Source organism: Agelaius phoeniceus, chromosome 2, assembly GCF_051311805.1.
Source record: "Agelaius phoeniceus isolate bAgePho1 chromosome 2, bAgePho1.hap1, whole genome shotgun sequence".
In the NCBI taxonomy this organism is placed as follows: domain Eukaryota; kingdom Metazoa; phylum Chordata; class Aves; order Passeriformes; family Icteridae; genus Agelaius; species Agelaius phoeniceus.
In genome coordinates, this window is record NC_135266.1 from 97,596,222 (window position 1) to 97,621,334 (window position 25,113).

The 25,113-nt window shown below is 41.1% G+C and overlaps 1 protein-coding gene across 1 annotated transcript; it reads right to left on the reverse strand.

The window, feature by feature from the left end:
- Nucleotides 1-229: 229 nt before the first annotated feature.
- LOC129134748 (ubiquitin carboxyl-terminal hydrolase 16-like) lies at nt 230-4,329 on the reverse strand. Its single transcript, XM_054654408.2, has 5 exons — nt 3,900-4,329; nt 3,559-3,653; nt 2,284-2,370; nt 1,874-2,027; nt 230-756 (listed from the first exon to the last, which is right to left on the reverse strand). Exons 1-5 carry the CDS (start codon nt 4,264-4,266, stop codon nt 632-634), a joined length of 828 nt encoding a protein of 275 aa, XP_054510383.2. The 5' UTR covers nt 4,267-4,329; the 3' UTR covers nt 230-631.
- Between the last annotated feature and the right edge of the window lie 20,784 nt (nt 4,330-25,113).

Here is a 25,113-nt window from a genome sequence, read left to right on the forward strand (position 1 = left end):
TGGGAGCAGGGTGGGGACAAGAGCTCTGCTGGGGATCCTGGCTTTTGGGCACTGACAGAATGTGATACTGCATATAGCAGAGAAGGAAGAGGAATCATTTCATTGTTGGCTGTACAGTTTATAAGCTTCAAAATAAAAGGCAATTTCAGCACGGCCTCTTCCTTTTAGAATGTTTTCTGGGCCATCAGCTGCTCAACATGTAACTCACATCCACTGAACCGCACCCAGCTCCCTGGAGATATGCACTTTCCCTCAAGATCTATGTACCATCTTGCACTCTAACTCTTGAAGATCCCAAACCACTTCAAAATGTCCAGCAGCTGCTCTCAAAGAAAAAGTCCCACAACAAAAAGGCAGTGCTGGCCATAACAGTCCCTTTGCAGTCTGTAAACTAAACAAAACCAAATTACTCAACAAAAACCCAAACTTGTAACTTTGAAAAAACTTCTATTGAAAAGTAGTGGAAACACTGGAAAAAGTGTAAGTTTGCTGCTTGTCAGTGTGCCTAAAATGCATAAAGTGAATTCCTGCTATACAGTAGCTCCAACATGTCAACAACATGATTTCCAAGTCAGCCTTCTCAGACCTCCAAACAAGGTGGCTGCACATACAAGAAGGCTCTTCTGATGAGTTACAGCAGCCTCTCATAGAACAGAAGATAGGCTTGGGAGCTCAGCACTTTGGACACAGAGACAGGTTGTACGTGGGTATCACTGATGTGGAACCACTGACCTTCGACTGGCTCAGTTTCTGAAGCTGTGAAAGGAAAAATTTAGGAGTAAAAGTTATTAAAAAGATTGAAGCAATCAGTTCTATTACTGTTCTTCAGTAAGAATCATAGACTACAATCATAGAATTATTGAGTTGGAAAAGACCTCCAAGATGGATTCCAACCTGTGACTGATCATTGCCTTGTTAAAAGGACCAGAGCACTGAATGCTATATCCGGTTGTCCACTGAACACCTCCAGGGGTGGGGATGTTGCCACATCCTTGGGCAGCCCCTTCCAATGCTTAACACTATTTTGTCCTCTTTTCTTCCTAATGTCCAACCTGAACCTCCCCTGGCAGAGCTTGAGGCCATTTCCTCTCATCCTGTCACTGGCTGCCTGGGAACAGAGCAGGACGTCCACCTTACTTCGCCCTCCTTTCAGGCAGTTCTGGAGAGTGATAAGATCTCCCCTGTAGTAAACCCCATGGACTTAGGTAAAGCTCCATGGAGAATCGAACAATAGGAATGCTGAGACAGCAACATAAATTCCTGTCTCTCTCTGTAACCCGAGAGGCCACTATACCTAACACTTACTATTGGTTAAGTTTGGATTCCCCCTAACCCTATAAAAAGGGCATACTTTAGCCCATTTGACAGAAGAAGAGCTGTCACTGACCCTTCGCAGGTTCCCTCAGTAAAACCATCGCTGTGGAACCCCAGGACGCTCCCTTCTCCTCTCTCGCCGGCTGCTGCAGCCTCAGCTAAGGGCAACCGACCTAGCAAGCAAGAGCTAAAATCCTAAGAGAGCTTGTGGTCACTATAGAGTTGTTAATCACCAAGCTTGCTATGGGGGTTGGCCCACGGCAATCAGCCTCGAGCTAGCTTGGCTGAGGACTAGTCTCCTGAGCTATCTTGAACTGCTTGACAATAAGGCCAGATTAGAAGCTAATAAAGCTTCTAATGAGCCTCCTTTTCTCCAGGCTGAGCCCTCCCAGCTCCCTCAGCCACTCCTTATATCATTTCACTAGCTTCATTGCCTTTCTCAGAGAACTTAGCAGCCGTGGCAGGAGGCTGGAACTACATGATCTTTAAGACCCCTTCCAACCCAAACCATTTTGTGATTTTGTAAGAAATAATTTGTAAAATATTTCCAATGATTTACCATGAGATTGTCCTCGAAGAACAAGATCAGAGAGGTGGTTGTTCATAGCTCTCATTTTAACATAGGCAGTGTAGTGCCCAGACCTCATTGTTCCGCTGTGTTCGACAACTCCATAGAGAGAGTACAAGACCTTTGTATTCCCGTCAGCCACATTCTAGAAAACCACAAGTTTAGCTATGTCAGCCAAGTGCTGGGTTTTGAAGAATATAAGCTCTTTGATTTTTTTGCTGATGAAATGGAAACTGATCATTAGAGATTCATGCAAGCACTACAGTTATGAGCAGTGAAATGCAAGTTATCACACAAAGTAACAGGCTTGAGAAGCATTGTACAAAGATTTTGCTATGCAGCTTTGTTGTGAAAGCACATTAGAACATGGGAAAGGAGAATCTGATTGTTTTCCCACTTACTTTACATTTAGCTGTACAGAAAGGAGCCAAGTCTATCACTTCTGGGAACTTGATATGCCTGTTAACCTTCTGCAGATTAAATCCAGCCTTAAACAACCAAAGTAGAGGGAAAACCCCATCATGTTAAAATGGAGCATACCAAAACCACACTTAGTTACTAAATGTTTCAGGTTAAAGTTTCAACAACACAAATTAGTTTTACATTACACAAAACTGAGTAAAAGCAATTTTTTTTTTTTCTCTGATGTCCAGTATTCCAGCATTATTTCCTTGCCCCCACACGCTGCACTGGAGCACAAGTTAAGATGGCTCTTCAGCTCATTCATACATTAATGTAATAGTTGCAGAAGTGGAAAAAGAATCAGCTCTAATGGACTTCAGTAACTATGAGGCCAACTCTGGCTTCTCAGATACTGTCACATGCCTGAGGATCTGATCTTAGAACACCCGAACTGACGCAAATTGCTCCCACCTTAATCAAACAATTGTCCAGCATCAAACTGGAAAAACAAAAGGGAGATGATGATAAATGTTATTTTCTTCATATTACAGTCTCTTGGATCAGGCTACACATTTCCATTTTCTACATGAAATTGGTTTTCATCTAATTAAAGTTGCCTCCCTTATTTTTCAAGTATATTGACCAAAAACACCAAACAGCTTTAAATTTAGAGGTACTGTCTCCCTTTCCTTTCCTTTCCTCCTTCTCTCTTGAAAAGCTAAAGCCCTGAGTCAAAAATTTTTCTACAACTCGGCAATAAACAGGTATGTGACTTCAGTGTCTGTAAATAAAACTGAAGTTACTTTCCTTTCATCCTTCTGCTCCGCAAGGCTCAGAATCCTCTCTTTTCCACTTCTGCCAACTTGATACTTATTTGTTACTAGTAAGGGATCCTATTTACCTATACCTACTGAAATATATGAGCCCATGAGCAGCTGTAATAGTAGGAAACCATTAATGCTAAGATTCTGCTTAACACAGTAAGCAGTAAGAATAATGAGGGAATATGTTGTGAATACACTCCCAAAACAGTCTTTTCCAGTTAATTAAGGGAATATTCTTTCAGGGAAACACACGTTAGTGCCTCAAAGACCACAAAACACAATGCTGCATACGAATGCCTTCCAAACTTTGGGAAAAAAAACCCCAAACTAGTTTTCTAGAAAATAAAAGTAATGTCAGCATATTTTCAAATTAAGCTAATACTACACGCATATGTACATGTATATACATATTAACTTGAGGCTATATACATGTATCAGCCTGCTACTTACCTGCTGAAACCTCTTTAAGTGAAGGGTTAAAATTGGAGGAGCTAGAGAGATGAGCATCTGCTTTTTGGCATTAGTATAAACACACTTCTTTTCACCTGCAGAAAATAAAAATCACCAAAGATTAAAACAAGTGATTTATATCAAAACAAAGGTTACAGCAGGAATTTATTTTTACTATTTACAATGTCATCTATTACAAGACCTGAGAAGCTGAGCATTCCCCTTTAATACAATGAATGAAAGTAGACAAAGTTGTACAAGGGATAATCCCCCCACCCTTTACCCACTCAAGAAGCAGACAGGGATACGTTTAAAGTTTTCTTTTAAAAAGTCTGTCATACTTAAGTTGTTCTTTGGTCCACAATGCCTTTGTGTACACACATCACACAGTAGTTTATTGGTCTCGGTAAGTGTTTCATTACAGGTAAATTGATACAAACAATGATGGACTGAATCTTCCTCAGGGTTTAGCTCTTCCCTGTTTGCCAGCGTACAAAATGCCACTTCGGGGTCATCTTTGCATGTCTTGTTGGGAACAGGCTGAAGGCCATCCACGGTATTTGTGTCACTTGTGTCACTGGCACCCAAGTGGAGTTTTGAAAAGTCTGTAGCAAGCTCTTCCTCATCTTCATTGTCATCATCCTCCTCTTTCAAAGACAGGTTGTCAAGGCCATTGACAAACTTCATAGGAGAATCTAAGCCTTCCATAGAGAGATCCACGAGTGACTCATTTTCTTCCCACTCTTGTTCTGGCTTTCCTCCATTTTCAGGCCTGCTTGTACTAGGTTAACTATATGATGCTTTTATCCCCAATCGTCTTGTTCTGTTTATGCTGAATAATAATTTGCTGAATAAATATTAATTATAATAATAAGAATAATAAGAATAAGTTTTGCACCTTTAAGACTTGTTCCAGAGAGTGAAGGGGGCAGAGAAGAAGTGCACAGTTTGTTTTCAGACACTGCACTCACCCCTCCACATTCCTGCTCCTGGACTGTGTTGTCTGCAGATGGGCAGACAGCAGGACAGAGCTCTCCTTTGCTTTTAGTTAGTTTAGCTAGCTCAGGCAAAGAAATTCCCTGGACTGTGGGGTTTTTTCCTTTTTCTTTGGGCCTGTTCAAACCTGCTGTGGACTGAACACCCAGGGGAGCACCGGCAGCTCACACCTGTGACCCACCAGGCCAGGCCTGGCCGGCTACATTTCCAGCACCAGAGGGACAGATAAGAGACTGAGTGAGCTGAACTGCAACCTGGGGAGGGGACTTTCTCAGTTTGTCATCTCTTTTGGAGTAGCAAGGGGTTTTATTGTTTAATATTGTTTAGGTTTTATTGTTTAATAAACAGTTTTTTTCCACTTTTCTCCAAGGAGGTGTAGTAGTAAGGGACAGGCGTTCGGAAGATTTCGGGCTGTGACGGAAAATTACAGGAATCCTTCTGCCCCCCTCCCCATAGATAAAGATCACCCTTAGAATGTAGCCAAACAGGTAGTCCCCCTAACCTATGGATGCCAGTAACTTTCCACTCCATACTAACCCTAGAATGTATAGCCAAACCCCTGTCTGACGTAGAGAAACCCCTTAGTCCATAAATACCCTCGAGACCCTTCAATAAACGCCTTTAACCGTCCACCACATTGGTGTTAGTGTCCGTTATTGGCCACGAGGGATCCCAAGGAGGAGATCGCAGTGCTGGACTCCGATACCAGGTCGCCGTGGCCTTCACAAGAAGGCAACAGGAGGTATTTTCTCCTGGACCGGTTGGGGGAGGGGCCGATTGAATCTGCTTTCCTAGAGGAGCCCCTTTGGGGGTTCTCTCCCAAATTTGCCATGAATCAGGACAAATACATTTATTGGCGCCCAACGCGTGGCCCAAGAAAGTGGAAAAAAGCTCTATTGATTGCATGTTGGTTGTGCTTGCTCTGTAGTGAGTTAAAGCAGTCAGTAGCCATTTTGCTTGAATTTGTAATGTCTCTTGGAGTGGAAGCCTTCATGTGATTCTGGTCTCTAGACCTTTTTAAGGTTTCAATACCTTTCTGGTCACTAGGATTATTGTCTATAACACGTAATTGGTATAGTAGAGGGGCACAGATTGGAATAGGTATTGTGCTGGCCTTGGTGATAATGATTTATAGGGCGTTTACAAAGATACTGGAGTCTGTTTATGATATGTATGGTTTATGGCTTCTTCATCCTACCCTGCATCCTAGTTCCAGTAGTATATTTTGGGAATTTATTAGTCGTTGCACACAGTTTGTTAGAGGAGGAGCAGGGAATGAGGCTTTCCAGCCTTTCCTTTCCTTCTTCTCCTTTGAATCTGTTATGTCACTTTTTGAGAATGTTCAGTTTCCCTTGAGAGAAACCGTCCTTCTGGTATTTAATCTGGTAAGCTTCCTCTCTATGGTCTGCAGCTTCTCTAGAATGAGGGCTGAGATATCCAGAGGAGCTGGTGAGACTCCTGACCCAGAAGCAGACGCAGGTGTGGCAAAATCCTAAAAATCCTGAGTGGTGTGGAGAATGGGAAAATAGGCTAAACCATGAAGGAATTTTCTGATCCTGTAAACTGGGATTTTCCATGTAAACGAATTCAGAACCCAGCTGAGGTGGGAAAATACCTGAAAGAGAAGTGCCATGATGATTCTAAAGAGAAAAGGCTCATTGCAATAAGTTGGGATCTGGCCTATGCTTATCGCACTCTGTTAGATACTGTAGGGCAGCAGACAGAGGCAGGGAGGCAGGGAGATAAAGCAGCAGCTACTGCAGTCACTCAGGCTGCAGCCAACACCCCAGGCACAAAGCCAGCAGCTAAACCAGATAAGTGAGCCTAAGCCACTGGCAGTTGCTGCAGGAAAAAAGCACACAAGCAAAACCAATCAGCTGGTGACTGACGATGACGATGCAGAGGAAGGACCCTCAACACCAACTGATACAAATGCCAAAGTTAACGCAACTGACACAGTATCAGAAACCAGTATTGAGTCCTATTCCCTGAAGGACCTTCATGGCCTAAGGAAGGATTACACTCGAAGACCTGATGATCTATAATTAGTTGGTTAGTCCGTCTCTGGGATGCTGCAGGTGAGGCTACAGTTTTGGACGGTAGTGAAGCGAGGCATTTGGGATCCCTGTCACATGATCCTGTCATTGACCAAGGAATGATGAGGAGGGCTAACCCTCACAGCCTCTGGGCACGTGTCCTGCGAAGTGTAGCACAAAGATGTGTGCAGACAATCTCTGTATGCAGCAAACCCAGTGGAAGACCATAGAACAAGGGATTCAATGCTTGGGGGAAACGGCAGTGGCAGAGATTGTCTTCTCAGATGACATAAAAACTGTAAATCCAGACTTGGTACAATGCACATCTGTGATGTGGTAAAAACTTGTATGACTTGGGCCACAAGAATATGCTTCTGCTTTAGCAAAAATAAAGTGAGATGAGAGGGTGAGGAGACTGTGCTTGATATGGCAAAGAAGCTCCGAGCATATGCAAATGCTGTACATGGCCCAACACATGCCAGAATCGCAGCGGTGGAAACACGTCTGCAGAAATTATAATGTCATGAGTAGAAAAGCTGCCCATTTTTTTTAAAGGTTGCAGAGTTAACAGGTTGGGCCAGTTGCTGCCAGGGTGGAGTTCTAACTGTTTGTTATTGTAATCACCTGTTGTTTTCATTAACTACCAGTAGTTGATGGTTAAGAATTCCCACTTAGCCCTGCTGCTTCCTGGAGAATGTCACCCAGATGGTGAAGAGGAGGAGACCTTGGAGTTAGCATGTAAATGACCTTGGATCCAGCATGCAATGGGAGAAGCCCCTCACCAAACCTAGCCAAAAACCCCTAAAAAGAATGAGCCAACACGAAATGGAGGAATCAAAGTGATGTCTAGATGTGAGGAACAGAATCTAGTATCTGCTAAGACCCTTTTACCCCTCACCCTAACCTAAAAGGATGTCAGCTACACAGAGGGCGTCAAATGTTAAACCAGAAAATAAGGGATTCTCCTGATGCTCTTGTGAGGACAGAAGCCCCAGCTCTGCCCACAGACCAGTGGACAAAGTTGCACTCTTTCTCCTCCTCCTCCAAATCACTCCTGGGAGCAGCGGTGGTGTGAGCGCGCACACATAGATTCTCCCCTCCCCACCTGATCACTTTTAATAAAGGCATTAAAAAGGAGAAAGGTCCCCTGCCGGTGTTTTTTTCAGCTGGGGACTCATCTGGGATAGCCACGCCCAAAGAGGACACCAGGACTGGCCATCTTGAACCTCCAGGACAGCTGGCTATCAGGATCAAGAAGATCAGCTTGGGACCAGTGACACGGAGGAGCGCCAGACTGGTGAGAAATATCCAGCGGCAGGAGTAGGGGGCAAGTGAGTGTGTGTGAGTGAGATGGGGGCCAGCAACTTGGACCCACAGAGCGAGTGTGGACCTCCTAGTGCTGTGGTTCTGGACTCCCACGAGGGAGCTGGCCGAGAACAGGGGGACGCAGGTGGAATCAGTGTGAGTGAGTCACCTCCTAAGGGGTAAAGAGGGGTCCCCTCTGGGCGTGCAGAGGAAATAGTGTATGAGTGGCATGCACCCCAAAAGTTCTGACAGAGGGAAGTCAGGCAGACTGCAAGTCCCGAGAAGGATTCGGGCAAGCTCACAAGTCCTGCAGGCAAATTAAGTCCTGACAAAGGGGTCAGGTATGAACCCCAGCGAAGGAGTCCGGGGTCTCGTGTTTTTAAGTCCTGATGCACAAGTCCTAGCATTTGGGAAAGTTAGGCAAACTAGGGATCAGGCAGTGGTTTTTGTGTAAAGTCCTGAAGGATCAGGCAAATCTGAAGTGGGGATGAGGAAGCTGGAACTCCTCAAATAGAATTTTTTCTCGAGATTACTTGTCAGTACATTTTTTTGAGTAAAGGCAACTTTGTGATTTTTTTCTGTTGAGACCTGAAATAATGGGAGGGTGTAATAGTAAGAAGAGAGGTGAGAGATTGAATAATATACCCCCCCACAGTCCCTTAGGTGAACTTCTAGAGATGGGATTCTATAGAGGCAATGGAGGGATCAGATAAGGTTAAGATGATTCACTACTGTATAGAAATCTGGCCAGAGTTAGATGTGCAAGGAGGATGGCTGTGTAGGATGAAAGACAAGTGGATGTGTCAACAATTTAGTCATATCTCACAGCTTGAGGAGATACCGATCCCGAGCAACTATTATATGCAGCTTGTTGGTTAAAGAGTGCTATTGGAGATGAAGGCGTGCAAATTTGTAAGGTGCAGAGGAAGAAAGAGGGGAATGAAGGAGAGATGCTAGAGTTAGAGAGAGTAGTAAAAGGTGGGACCCCTAGACTATTTGCCTCCTGATGCCCCTCCACCTTATAATCGTCTTCCTCGGGCACCTCAAATTGCAGATCTGGCTTTTCCCCCAGCTGCCACCCCATTACCACCCTCTCTAATTCCTTCTACCTCTTTGCCTTCCTTTATGGTAAACTTGGTATCTCCCACAGTAGCCACTCCCTTACTACCCCCTTTGGCTCCTCCAGTTGCTTCTGCACCCCCACAAGTGCCTACTCCACCGGTTACACTCTCCACCCCTTCTCCAGCTCCAATTAACATGCACCCAGGCTTCTCTCTCCATCCTATTGCTGTCCCCTTACCTCCTCCTAGTTGGGATACAAATGCCTCCTTACCTGGCAAACTCTTATCACCGAATACAGCTGTTGACCTACAGAAAGTCCAGGATAATGCTAATACCTCTCAAATTAGTAGTTTTGGGTCGGAGGATGGGCCATACTGCAGTATCCAAGACCTCCAGGGTAGAGAGACTTTTTCCCCTCAGAGAAGTTCCTATGGGAGGAGTAGTGAGAAATGTTGGCTTTGTGAATGCTCCTCTAACCACTTCTGAGGTGAGAGGATTCAAGAAAGCGTTAGGGAATTTAGTTGAGGATCCAGTGAGCATAGCCACTCAAGTGGATCAATTCTTAGGTCCAAATATCTACACTTGGGGGGGAGATGAATTCTATTTTAAATATATTATTTTCCCCAGAAGAGGTCCGGATGATTAGAGCTGCTAGCATAAGAATTTGGGAGAAAGAGAACCATCTGGGACCCCAGGTGCCATCAGGTGAACAGAAATTGCCACTAACAGATCCCAATTGGAACCCTAATCAGGAGGAAGGGAGGAAGGCCATGATAGAATATAGGTCTTTGATAATTCAGGGGATCAGAGTCAGTTCCCAAATGAACTAATACCAAATTGGCATTTGAAGGTGCACAAGAAAAGGATGAAACTCTTGCTACTTGGCTTAATCGCCTAAAGCGGAACTTCCAATTGTACTCTAAAATAGACCCAGACACCCCAGAAGGTCAAGTGCTACTAAAGGTCCAATTTGTTACCAAATCTTGGCCTGATATACGGAGAAAACTGGAAAAGATTGAAGATTGGCAAGAGAAAGACATTAATGAGTTATTGAGAGAAGCATTGAAAGTGTATTTAAGGAGGGAAGAAGAAAGAGCAAAGGCCAAGGTTAGGATCATGGTTGCAGTAGCTAGAGAAAGTGTGGGGGCGAGCAACTCTATCCCACAATCCAAGGTAACAAAAGAGTGGGCGGGTCCACTACCAGGAGGAGGCAAGGATAGGCCAGTACTGTCAGGTACAAGAGGGATGGAGAGACCTCAAGTCCCTTTGAGTGAAAGGCGCTGCTATTATTGTGTGGAAATTGGACACGTTAGGAGGGTTTGTAAAAAGCTCAGTCTTGATGAGGCAATAGCCAGGGAACAAGAAGTCTTAGAGAGTGTTCTTAGAGGTGACAATTAGGGGTATCAGGGGCTTTACACTTTAGGGGATCCAATGTAACATATAGAGGAGCCTTGGTAAACTTTGAAGTGGGACCCCTAAATGAAGAATTTGAATTTTTAGTTGATACAGGAGCAGATAAGTCCTGTCTCAACAAAGTACCAGAAGGCATGGTAATTGGTAGAAAATTTTGTGAGGTATTAGGGGCTGAAGGGAAACCTCAGTGATTGAAGATGTAAAAATAATTTGAAACTCAAGACAGCGTAAAGCTAATTTTATTTACCTACCTAAACTAGAAAAAAGTTTGTTAGGAAGAGATTTACAGGTCCATTTGGGGATTGGGATTGTCCCAAGAGAAGGGACGATGGTAGTACAAATAATGAATTTACCCCAAGGAGACATCACAGAGATAAAGCCCGAGTTATGGGCTGAAGGAGGAAAACAGGGACTATTAGACATCCTGCCAATAACAACAAAAATGCAAGACGACACATCACCCATATGGGTTAAACAGTATCTGATTTCCCTAGAAGGAAAGAAGGGGCTTGCCATAGTTATCCAACAACTGTTGCAAGAGGGAATTTTGGAACCCTGTATGTCACCGCACAATACCCCTATACTGGCAGTTAAGAAAGCTGAAGGGAAATATAGGCTGGTGCAAGATCTGAGAGACGTCAACAAAAGAGCCATTGCTAGACATCCAGTTGTGCCCAACCCATATAGTCTCCTAAGCTGAATTCCAAGAGAACATGCTTGGTTCACCGTTATAGATTTGAAAGACGCTTTCTGGGCATGTCCTCTGGCAACAGAATGTAGAGATTGGTTTGCCTTTGAATGGGAGGACCCAAGTACAAAACGGAGACAACAGCTAAGATGGACCTGATTACCACAAGGGTTCACTGAGTCCCCCAACCTCTTTGAACAAGCCCTGGAAGGTATGCTAAAAGATTGTTCCTGAAGAGGAAGTACAGATTCTGCAATATGTTGATGACCTGATGATGTCAGGGAATAGAAAAGATCAAGTCAGAACAACTAGTATAAAGCTTTTAATTTTTTGGGGAGAAAAAGAACTGAAGGTTTCCCAAGAGAAGCTACTGTTTGTACAATCAGAAGTAACATACCTGGGGCACATAATAGGAGAGGGATATAAGAAGTTAAGCCCTGAAAGAATTTCAGGTATTTTATCTCTCCCAGCTCCAAAACCAAAAAAGGATGTGAGGAAACTCCTGGGCCTGTTCAGATATTGCAAGTTATGGTTGGATCAATACACACAAAGTGTAAAATTTTTATACAATAAGTGTGTAGCTCCAGATCCCATAATATGGACAGCAGAAGATGATCAACAACTGGAGAGCTTAAAAGACAAGTTGTCTTCTGCCCTGGTCCTAAGTTTACCCCCTTCAGCACTCACAAACAGATCGAAGCCCACCTCAGGAAGGGCTTTGATCTGTTTGTGAGTGCTGAAGGGGGTATAGCCTATGGTGTACTAACTCAAGAGTGGGGAGGCTGCAGGAAACCTGTGGCTTATATCTCCTAATTATTAGATCCAGTGGCTAGAGGCTGGCCAGTTTGTATACAAGCAGTAGCAGTGACTGCTATCCTGATAGAGACCCAAAAATTGACCTTACAAGGAAAAATTAAAGTACACACTCCTCACGATCTTAAAACAGTGCTGAACCAGAGAGCTCAGCAGTGGCTAACTGATGCAAGAATATTAAAATATGAAATAATACTAATGAATACGGATGATTTAGAATTCATCACATCAAATACCCTCAATCCAGCACAATTTCTTAGGGGAGAGTCTATAGAAAATTTAAAACATAATTGTCTTGAATTGATCAGCCTTCGAACAAAAGTAAGAGAAGGTTTAGAAAGTCAGCCTCTAGCAACTGGAAGAATCTTGTTCATAGATGGCTCTTCGAGGGTAGTAGTGGAAAAAGAGCTTCTGGTTATGCCATCATAGATGGAGAAACTTTACAAATTAAAGAAAAAGGGAAATTACTCCAAACTGGTCAGCCCAAAGTTGTGAAATATATGCCCTGAAAAGAGGATTAGACTTACTGGAGGGAGACTGGGGGACTATTTATACAGATTCCCAACATTTGCGATAGTACACATATTTGGGAAAATATGGGAGGAGCATGGATATCTAAGCTCAAAAGGAAAAAGCTTAGCCCATGAGAACCTGGTCAGGTCCATATTACAATCTTTACAGAAACCAACAGAAACAGGGGTGGTCCATATAAAATGGCACAAAAAAAGGAGACAGTCTTGAAGTTAGAGGAAACTGACTGGCTGATCAGTTAGCAAAGGAAGTAGCTTTAGAACCAGGGATCCAGTGAAAGTTTTTAAAGCAGAAACCACACCTGAGGGGGGAGAAAGAAGAGACGAACCCATATGTAGTGAAAAAGAATTGGAGGTTATAAAAGATTTAAAGTTACACCAAGGGCAATGAGGGGAGTGGTTAACCTCGGATGGATGGGTGTTTTTAAACAAAGCACTTGCTCAGATAGTGCTAACAAAACTACATAAATTAACCAACTGGGGGGTCCAAAGACTATGTGATTATTTCCTAAGAAATAACCTGTGCATAGGTGTATATAGCCTGGCAAAGGCAATTACAAAAGGGTGTTTAATTTGTCAAAAAGTAAACCAGAAGGTTATGAGAAAGGTAGCACCTGGAGGGAGAGAATTAGCTCTAAGAGCTTTCCAGAGCATACAGATAGAATTCACTGAGATGCCTCCAGTGCAGGGATACAAATATTTACTGGTTAGAGTAGATCATCTCACCCATTGAGTGGAAGCCTTCCCGACTAAAAGGGAAACAGCCCAAGTTGTGGCAAGAGTAATCCTGGAGAACACTATCCCCAGATATGGAATGGTGAACACCGTAGACTCAGACCGAGATCCACATTTTGCAGCCCGAACATTGCAAAATATAATCGAAACTTTAGGAATGGAAATTACATGCTCTGTGGCACCCCCAGAGTTCTGGGAGGGTGGAGAGGATAAACAAAACTCTCAAAAATGTATTGTCTAAATTGATAGAAGAAACAAAAATGAATTGGCTAAAGTGTTTGCCCCTAGTGCTTTTGCGCATCAGAACAAGACCCCAGTCTGATATAGGGATTTCACCCTATGAAATGATGTTTGGACTGCCATTCTTGTTAACACCCTATAGCACAGGACACTATTTGGAAGGAGAAGAAGCTACCAGAAAATATTTAGAAGTCATTGGAAGAACCCTGGAAGGACTTAGGAAAAGAGGATACCTCCCCCAAACATCCCCTCTGGACACGAAAGTACATAACATTAACCCAAGAGATTGGGTTTTGATAAAATCCTGGAATAGTGGACCATTAATGCCTAAATTTGAAGGCCCCTTTCAGGTATTTCTCATTGCTAATTCAGCTGTGCGGACCAGAGAAAAGAGTTGGACTCACATCACGGGAATAAAAGGACCAGTCTCACTTCCGGGCACTGGACAGGATTCAACATCTGTTTCTCTCTCTGGCATTGGGCCAGAGTCGGGCCGGAGTCCACACCACTCTCACCCCCTAACTCAGGACAAGATTCAACCACAAGTTAATTCACCTGAGTATACCATTATAAAAGGACCGAAAGACTTAAAGTTGACTCTCAAAAGGAAGAGCAAAAAAGACTGATGAACTGAATAAGAAAAGAGTTTGGAATCAGAACCATACCATATCTTAAAGTGTTATAAGATGGTTCTGTGTTTAAAATAAGTTTGTAAAAAAGTTAAGACTGTTAATAAGTAATTCTGGTTAAGTTCCCCCAATTTAGTACCAAAGACTACAGATTAATCCTCTACAGAGCACCCCCCCTAGGAGAAACCAAAATTAAGATAAACCAAGAGAGACCAAGAGAGGTTTAACCAGAGAAGTGGGTAGAAGGGACACTAAAGAGCTTGGAAGCTTCTTCGTAAAGTCCCCAAGAGGCAAGGCTGGGTGGGCAGGTTGTGCAAGATGACCCATACCGGACTCTTGGAAAGGGTAGTAATGACAGCTTTCATTGCTGGTGGTGCTCTGGGGAGCCCAAAAGAGCCATGCAGTAAGTGCTACCAACCCCTTTATGAGGAGGAAGAAGTAAGTTCCTTGTTGAGAGTGCACACCAATTCTAACCCTCATTGTGTTAACCTCTCCCAATTGGTTCTTTGTCAAGAGGATGAGAAAATGTATTGGATGGCCTGGAATACTGCCACTTTTAGGCAGCGATTCCTGGGAGAATGCCCTGTAGGAGAAGCCTGGTTATGCTTTGAATGTGATGCTGCTGAAGCAAGCCTGGTAGATCTGGTCAAAGAGAAAGAGATAGTAAAAGCAATAAGAAAACAAGACCATTTAGAGATACCCCGAGTTAAGAACCTATTCATAGATTCGGTGAAAAAAGTTAGCCATAAACTAAATTTAACTGATTGTCGAGTATGTACCCAGATGACTGAAATTTGGCCCTGGGAAAAGATTAATCTAAGGCAATTAGAAATTTTAAATTGGATACAGAATAACTCAGAATTTAGTATTAAGGGGTACAGTACACCGGTAAAAAGAATAGTCTGTAAAAGATATTTAGGAGTAAAGAACTCTGCTACCTGGTGGATCCCAAGAGATCCAAATAGATTTTGGTCTGTTGAAAGGAAAGAAAAGAACAAGTGTATCTACCATGAAGCATATGAATTTTATGAGTGTACTGAAGAAGGGATAAACCCCTTTTGGGGAATGAAAGACATTTCTAAATATTGGGAATGTCCAACAGAACCTAAGAACACATTTTGGGGGGCCCCTAAACACCTGTTTTGGATCTATAGTACTATAGCATACACTAAATTGCCGAGAGACTGGTCTGGCAGCTGCACCACTAAAATGATAAAACCAGCTTTCTTCGTATTTCCCAAAGAAACTGAAACAAGTTTAGGAGTTTCTATATACAATGATTTAAGAGAAACCAAACAGAAGAGGCAAAGTGCAATAGAAATTGGGAGAATCCAAAATTGTAAGAGCCAGGTTTGGACCCCGAGAAAAATTATTAAGACTTATGGCCCAGCCACCTGGGCTCAAGATGAGTCCTGGGGTTATTGGACCCCAATATCTATGTTAAACAGAATTATCTGGCTTCAGGCAGTATTAGAGATGAAGAGAGCAATCATTAAAAACCTCTTGAATGAAATAAAAAAACTAGCATATATAAGTAACCAAGAATGGACTCCTACACTTCATTCCAGTTGGTAGGATAACCTATGGACTTTCAAAGGAGATTGGTGGAAAAAAGTAGCTTTCTTCACTGTGTGTACACTTGCAGGTTTAGTCTTTTTATTATGCTTACTTCCCTGATTCATTAAAATGGTAATATCTGCTGTGCAGACCAACCTAGGGATCTTTAAGAAAGTTGACCTGAAGAAACCAGGAAAGGTAACAAAGTTAAGTAACCATGATTACCAGAGTGCTCAAGAAATTTATAGCCAATACAAAAAATTAAGGAAGTTCTATGCTCATGAGTCAGAAATTGCAAGTTGATGCAAGCTTAAATTTAAGCCTGATCAAAGAAAAAGAGGGGGGACTGTTATGAGTACAACAGCTGCCCATTTTTTTTAAAGGTTGCAGAGTTAACAGGTTGGGCCAGTTGCTGCCAGGGTGGAGTTCTAACTGTTTGTTATTGTAATCACCTGTCGTTTTCGTTAACTACCTGTAGTTGATGGTTAAGAATTCCCCCTTTTGTTGAGTGACACCCTGCTGCTTCCTGGAGGATGACACCCAGACGGTGATGGGGAAGGGATATCAGATCCAGCATGCAATGGGAGGGACTCCTAGGGCAACAAACCTAGCCAAAAACCCCTAAAAGAATGAGCCAACACAAAACTGATGAATTGAAGCAATGTCTAGACGTGAAGAACAGAATCTAGTATGCACCAAGACCTTTTTACCCCTCACCCTAACCAAAAAGATGTTGGCTAGACAGAGGACCTCAAATGTTAATCCGGAAAATCAAGGGAATTCCCCAGTGCTCTTGTGAGGATGGAACCCCCAGCTCTGCCTACAGACCAGTGGACAAAGTTGCACACTTCCTCCTCCTCTGAGTCACTCCTCAGAGCAACAGTAGTATGAGCGCAGACCCATAGATTCTCCCCACCAGAGCTGATCACTTTTAATAAAGGCATTAAAAAGGAGAAAATTTTCCTGCCTGTGTTTATTTCACTTTAATCTAATATATGTCAGAAATAATAAATCTAGGCATATGAACTTTGAGGAAAGGTTTGAAATTCTTTTGATTTGAAACACATTTTATATGAATACTAACTTACAGAGGACTAAAATATGTTGATGTGCATTTGAGCTTGACATTTTTTGAAAAAGTGCATAGAATTTAAAATAAAACCAATAAAATTAAAAACTTCTTGCCATTTCTTTTTCCTCTGGTATTCAAAATTGCATATGTCAAATATCTGTGCTTCATACAAATCTCTCAGACACTCTCAGAAAAAAGTTTTTGTTTCAGACTACATTGTAGTTTATGTAGAACACTAGTACTAGTGAAGGTTTCTCCGGGCATAGCGGGAACACCTTCTCATTGGATTTGTGTGCACAATGCATTTTATCCAAACTGGAAAATTCATCCCAGCTGTGTTCTATTCATCATTCCAACTGCATCAGGCTACAAGATTCTGTGAAAAGTATCCTGTGGACCTGGAACATAGCTCATGTGAAACAGATGAGAGGTGATGGAGAAGTTGAGGGAGAGAATAAAAGAGCATATGGCCCAGTACAGATACCAGAAAGTACTTTTTCATGTGATCCACAGCCTGAACAATTGTTTAGCACCCTTTAAAGGCTGTGTTTGACAAACAGGGCTGAAGCAGGTCTTCAAAATATCTGGGAGATCAAAATCCATTGAAGCAAATTCCCATGGCCAGTCACCTTGCTGCTGATAATTCACCCTCCATACCAGCTGATCAGGCCTAACAATGCTGCTGCAAAAGCTTTGTGAAAAAGGTAAGTACATTTTCACAGATGCAGGGGAAGATCCCCTTGGATGATGATTCCAAGGGATAACTTGATGTAGCAAGTTATGTACCCTTATCTACTGTGAAATATCTAAGTTGGTGAGTTCACCATCTGTTAGTATCACTTTAGAAAATAAATGTTTGATCCACATAAAAATATTTCATATGTCCTGTCTACCTGCTTCATTTCAGCCAATGAATAGGCTATGTTCCATCAGCAAAGTGTTTATGGTCATATGTTTCTTTAAACTGTGATCATTCTTTATTTTTTTCTAAATCAGACACTGTCTATTCATAAGATTCAGATGTCCATGGTAGGGGTGTAATTAAGTTGCATGTTCACTGTTTAAAACTATCCTTCTTGTTATCTTTTTATTAAATTACTGACATGTAACATCAGTCTGAGAGCTGGAAAAAAACCCTTAATTTGCTGTTTGCCACGTATCATCTAAGTGATGCAAATTCTACTTGATAAATCACAACCATACCTTGCCATATAATACTACTAGTAAAGCCTTCACAACTTTTTCTTCATTGTTAGATATTTTGGTGAAGTGAATGATTAGAACATAAGCAAGGGCATTTGTTCAAGATGCTCCAGAAGGAGTTGCAGTCTGTTCTCATTGCTGCCTATGTTAGCACTGAGCTGCAAAAAAAGAAAGATTACTAGGAAAAGTGTTACTTTTAGTCTAAATTTGTAAATGATGTTTGGAATATCCTGTTAAATGACAAGATGCTATTTCAAAATATGGCATCTTAAGGGAAAAAGTCAGCTTTAAAGAGGTTTTGAGACAGTTGCTTCTGGAAAAAAAAAAAAAAGATTTGGAGACATCTATGGTCTTTAGCCAAACCATTTTGAAGATTGGTTCAAAACACAGTTCCTTCATATAGGAAGAACAGAGGACCATAAATGCAACCCATTTCAAAATGGAGTTCTATATGTTTCTGGTTGGGATTACTGGACATCATTCCTTGTAAAGTCGAGGGACTGCAGTTAGCTGTCCAATAATTTCCTTCCCTGAAACTCATCTGCATTTGTTCCTTTGTCCAGAGTCCCCATTTATTAGTGATGGCATACTCCATCTATGCATTAGAGTATTCAACTAGAGTGTGTCTCATACTTTCTAGTTAAAATTGGCTGGAATGGAATGGGTAGTTACAGTTGCTTGTTTACAATAGTCTTGTTTTGATAAGTTTTCTTTAGACAATGTTTAAGCAGCACTAGCAACTAGGAAGTACAGCTCGCAGCAGGGAAAGACACTCTTCTGCTTTCTCAAGTTTCCTGTAATTAAATAGACGCCAAAAGGCTTTTTGTAGTACTGCTACTGTCTTGTAGGAATACTTGATATAAACCATACTTTTGATAAAATTACTAATGTGCTACTTCTCCACAAGGCAGAACATTTTTCTTTTAAATATATGTTTTTTTAAGTTGGAAATGTGAACTTGTGCACCAGCCATGTGGAATGTAGTCCTACTTCTTAATAAGTTCCACAACCTTCTTTAGAAAATATTGACTCTGTGTAACTTCAAAATAAGAATTCTGGGCATCTTCATTCTATTGATGTAATTTTTTTCTACCATGCTATTATTATTTTCTATTAAACTCATTTTTACCAATAGAAATATTTTTCCCTGACACCTATGGAAAATACCCATGTTTACTCAATAGTGCAGCATCAGTAAATTGTTTAGAATTATTTCAACATGGTCCCAAACATATCTCACAGCTAGAACAGTGAATGGGAATAACTTCTGAACTGTTTCAGTAGATTTCCCAGTAAGGGCTTGCTTTCTGCCCCTGCAAATTTTCCCAGAGATATTGTCTGGTTAAGAGTTGCATCAAAAGAGTATTTTTGCACAAACTTTGGGGCAAGCTCTATCTCAGATTTACTAGTGAATGCAAAGAGGGTGAAAGTGCTGCTTTAAAGCCCTCTGTGCACTTTCTGTACCAAGAGGGGGGTGACCCCAGAAATAAGTTTTTGATCTCTCTTCAGAACACAAGGCATGTCATCACCTCATTCATCTTCTTCTGGGACTCATAGCATCTAAAAACTAAGAAGCTCTCTTGCTTGCTAAAGTGCGTTCAGCAAAAAACCTTGTCCCATCAGCAAATTTGAACACAACTATAATCAAGTTGTCAGGGAAAAATAGAATTGGGAAGAACTGCACATTTTTCTGGAAAAAAACCTCCTGCCACAATCTTACAGACATCATTTGCTGGTATCATTTTTAATAGTTGAGTTTTTTTAAATTTTGTATACGATAAAATATTACTCCACCTTTATGTTTTCTTAATATTAGTGCAGTCATTTCTTAATAGAATAGAAGGAAGCCATTTGAATATGTACAAATGGCCTTTTAAAATACATATGCCATAGCACACTGTGAAAGTAATTAGCTATAAATAGAAATTCAAATCTTTAAAAAGATTTTGAATAAAGTAAGTCTAAGGTGATAGAAGAAAAAGAAAACAGCAGTTTTCTTCTTCTGGTGAAAACAAACCTGAGGAAATTGTACAGTGGAGATGTATTATTTCGCTTCCTGAAAAACTGAGTAGGTTTACTATTGCCAATTGTTTTCATTAGGAAGGAAGAGATTCCTTTGGAAAAAAGAATTCAAATTGATTTGACATAAATGTTATGACACTTAACTTCCCCAATCCTGAAGAAAAATTCTCATCACTTGATATGGAAATCATGATGGTAATGGAGACAAGGATGTCAAAGCCGTGCCATCAGGAACATAAAAAAGCATTAAAATACAGGTAAGACTGAGCTCCTGTACTACTGAGAAGAGAATGCAAGAAAGACATTTTCCTTTAAGAGTCTTCAGGATATACAGCAGATCAAATTTTTTCATGTGAAGTATTTATGAATTGAATGAACCTTTAATATTGTTTTCAAAAACCTGTTTACAGTATCCCTTAGAATGGTACATAGTTCTTATTAATAGAAAAAGAAAAGCACTTTTTTCCAAACTGTTGTGCACTCTTAAACAATCTACAATAAAAATAGTAATTTTTCATGCTGGGAATGATGTTAATTACAAAAAAGCCTTGTAGCACACTTGGCACTGTAGTCTCTTGATTAGCATAGTTTTTTATTCATCAAACAAGTTTCACATTGACTATTTTTCACCTTTTAATAATGGCGTCTTTGTACTTATGCAGCATCCATGAAGAATTTCTTGGGTGTTATTTTGTACTTGATCCTAAATAGCAGGTTCTGCATTCTGCCATCTGTCTAGCTTTCCTGTTTGATTCAGCTTCTGAGAGGTATTTTCAGAATTGAGGACTACCTGCAAGAATGATGTTAAATACATGCATTTTACTCCTCGGTAAATGCAAAACTATTTTTCCTTTACAGCACAATAATAATAGGAAAATAATGATGGTAGATTGAATTCGTATAGTTTAAAGAGGACTATCATCATCATTAGAAACCAAGCAAGTCATATTTATTGCACATGCCGTACAACCACTAATGCAAATTACCCTGTAAATTCAAAAGGAATCCGTATCATAGGAGTGGGTTGAATGTTTTCTATTGATATTTTGCTTAAACCAGAAAATTAATTCTTTTGACAGCCAACTCATAATTACCACCTAACTTTCAACTACTCCTTTCAAACAGTTGAAACATGTCTGTTTATAAAACAATACGGTACAGTACACAATACCAAATCAGGTCATACACATTCAAAAGAAAAAGATTAAAGGACAAATTCATTCACATCTGCAAGCCCTCAAGAGTGTACAGGTCAAATGTCCCTAGAAAATGAGGCTGGTGGCACAAATTCTCTATGTTGGCACCAGCAAAAGCAGCCGCTATCTTTATAGGATGCAATCTTGCTTACATCACCCTTCAGAGCAATCTTCTGTACCCCTGCCCAATACACCTTCTGCTCTATTCCTTGGACTTCATGTTTGCATTTCTACAGAGACCTGTCCTGCAAACTGACTCAAACTTCAGGTAATAGATTTCCAAGATTTAGAAATGTTAAGTTTATTTATTTCATATTTCATTCCATCTAAGCAAACTGTAACTTTCTGAAGTGAAATATGTTGAGTATGTCATGTGTATTTTGCATGTTAGTTCTGCTTCCCATTAAAACTTCTCACAGACCCCTGTGGTCCCTTACTGCAAAAATATATAGCTGCCAAGAGTGGTTGTGGGAAGTTAGAAGAGCCAGAAAACTATGTAAACAATCTAACAATAGAGCCATGAATTTCTGAATATAATTGCACCATGTAAAGTCAAGATATAATATTTAAATTATTTTCATATGATAATGAGTGTGGAGAAGGGAGAATCCAGATAGACTTTTTTTTTTTTTAAAGAGTTCTGGGAAAAAAATAGCCTTAACTTGGAAGCATAGCATTAAATATTTCTATACAACATGAGCTCTCATTACCTAATCATATGATTTGTATAACTGAATTGGAAACCAGGAAATAAACGAAGAAAAATATTCAAGCTATAAAAGATGTGAGTTTAAAATTTTCTTTGTATTTCCAATTAAAAATATTAGGTAGATAGATGGTCACCCATTATTTAAAAAAGCATCTGGACATAAAAAATAGGTAAATTTCTGTGGGACTTGGATATCAGGTATTCCTGAAAAGCTTTATTTCTCTGCTTCCCAACCCTGATTCAATCCACTTAAACGCAGCTGTATTTCAGATGCTGAGTGAAATTGTCCATGTAATGCATATAGTTGACAAATCTGCAGAAAAATAGATAGATTTGAAGATCTTTTTCTGTAAATGTCATTTAAATTATTTGTACAAACACACAGATGGGATTTCTGCTGTCTTCTTCAGGCCACTTCCTCCAGAGAACTCTCAATTAAATCTCTCTTGTTCTACTCTTCTGGTGATCCAAAGTCAGCACTGGGATTGTCCAACTGCATGTAATTACTCTATGCTATAGCTGCACACTGAGGGCTTCTGTGTGCAGCATCACATGAGCTGTACTAATGTCACCCTGTTGATAAGGGACAAGATTGTGCACTGATTTTGTAATAGAAATCAGGTACTAAGAAGGAGGTTGGAGGATTTAAATATTTCTGCCTCCAGCTTAAGCAACACTAAATCTTGGTCTTTATCTGAAAAGCTAGGTGAATTAACCCATTCGGCATTCCTATGCCAAAAATGTCAGTAGTGCACTAAGAACTGTCAAAAGAGTAACAATTCCAATCATTACTTTATAAAAATAATTCATTTGAAGAAGTCGGGAAGAAGGATGAAACATGCAAATATCCTACCCTGAGAATCATTCTGTTGATTTGCACAGGTTTCTTATTATATTCCCATCTAATGCATCGGACATGCGTGCTTATGAGGACACAAATACTTGCAAAGTTTACCAGATAAACCATGTTCTCTTCAAACAGCAAAACATTTCTTGATGGTTGCACTTGCTAATTACATTTAGACTCAAGGTTCTTAAAGGCCTTTTCAACCCAAGTGATTCCATTGTTCTCTAAGTTGCATATCCTGCTTATCCTGGTTTACAGCATATTTGGCAGAAAACCTTGAAAAGGGCCCCCCCCCCAGAAAGCCCACCCTCACGGCCCCTCCCCCAGCTAGTTTGGGAAAAATTTCCTCAGAAAGAAGTGGAAAAACTCTGCTTATTTAACAGGCAAAGCACTCCCTAGCACAAAAAATGAACAATAGCAGATGACAAAACTCATTCACCACTCTGAAGAGATGACAAATTTGGAAAGTCTCTCCTGTGGGTGCTCGCTCTGTTGTCAGTTCCTCCAGCACTGGGAAAGGCTGCTGCCAGGAGTAGACCTTGGTAGGCCACAAAGTGCAAGCTCTTGGTGCTCCCCAGGTCCCCAGTCCAGAACAGGTTGGAACAGTTCCAAGAAAAGGGAGAAAAAAAAAACAGTCCAGGGAAAACTCTGCCTCAGCTAGCTAAACTAACTAAAAAGCAAAGGAGCGCTCTGTTCTGCTCTGTCAGTGCCCAGACAACACAGTCCAGCGCAGAATGTGGAGTGTTGCTTTCAGAGGAGTGAGTGCAGTCTCTGATAACAAACTCAGTGCTTCTTCTTCTCCCCACCTTTGCTCTCAGAACCAGTCTTGAAGGCAGAGAATTTAATATCCAGCATTAACAGAACAGAGGACTGGGGATACGAGCATCATAAAGTCACCCTAGGACACAGCTCTATTGAGATATGTCACCAGACTATGCTAAGACAGAGTGTTGGAACTGCTGATTAAAATTCTACTATCACAGTGAAGCTGAGGAGGAAACACAGCTCACTACAGTTACTTTGTGGCATGCCAATACTTCCTTTTGATCACAATGTTTTTCATTTTTAAGTCCCTGACATCACAGGCATAATTCAACATCTTTTGGGCAGGAAGGAAGATATTATTCTTCTTATTGTACTGATGGGTAAGCTGAAATGCAAAGCAGTTAATTCGAAGTGAAAAAGCAATCAAGTCAATAGTAAAACTCACCACAGTTTTGTTTACCACCCTAAATCCTTAGTATCCCAAAATACAAGAACAGCTGTAAATACCTTGAGGCTACCTGATTTTTTCCTATACCTACATGGGAGGGTAAGGGATAAATGATCCCAAACAATGGTAATCCACAACAAAGCATTCTTGACATCATGTTTGTGTTTTGCATAGTGAGCTCTTCACCTGATAAAGTTGTTCCATTGGAATAGTTTGGGGAGTATCTTAGAGGGCTGTGTGTTGTTTGGTTTGAAACCATCTTGATCATTCAGGTCGCCAGTAGCAATGAGAGAGTTCAAAATAAGATAGGGCTATGCATTGATTTTCATATATGACATACATATTTCTACAACACAGAAGGCTGACCTAATGCTTTACTACAACATGGCTGAAGTGGCATCCTGTCCCCCATTCCCCCATTAGTTTTTCCTGCTTATTTTTAGCTGCTTTCTTACCAGATTAATGAGCTGAACTAGCTCAAAAAGGAATCAGATAAGTGCCAGACCTTTCAATCAAAAAAACAGATGCAAAGTGGTGATTTGTAAGTGCATTTGAAAATAGAAATTTTTTGTACTTTTCATAGATACATGGCATTCTCTAGAATGATATTGCTCCAAAGTTTTGGTGCTGGTTTTGGTTTTTTTTTTTACTCAATTCTAAATGCTACGCATTCTTTTTGGCCATTTTAGTGAATAGATTTTCTGATATGTATGAAAGACAGTCTGAAATTCCCCTCATTTGCCTCAGGACCCTCCCCAGGACGGACATCAGGATGCTATGGCCCCTGAGCAGAATTCTGGCCTGCCAAGTGATTGTTCGCAGCTGTGTCTACAGTGACTGCTCCTAGCAGGGCCTGCCAAGGGCAACATGCCCTATATGCTTGCACCTGCTTTCCGACAATAGCACAGGAATTTTCTCTTGGTCAGATAAACTTGCTGGGACAACTTCGGTAGCCCCCCCATGGAAAATCCTTCATCTGCTTCACTACCACCGTGAGGGACGGAGATTGAAGCCCCCCTCCCAAGGACTGAGACTGAGACCCCCGTAATTCTGATGCAGGGGTGCTGGCCTGACTGAAGCAGGATGCCTGCTAAGTGTTGCCTGCAGATGTGTTCATTGGACCTAGACTGGTTTCCCATAGAAACCAATCCTGAAACAATGGGTCCCACTCACTGCTGATATTGACTTATCCTGCTGAGAACATGGACTGTCTGTCCATACCTATCTGTTCAATACCTTTTTTCCCCCTCAGCCATTTCAATAGACTTCTTTTTGATTGTATCTATTCC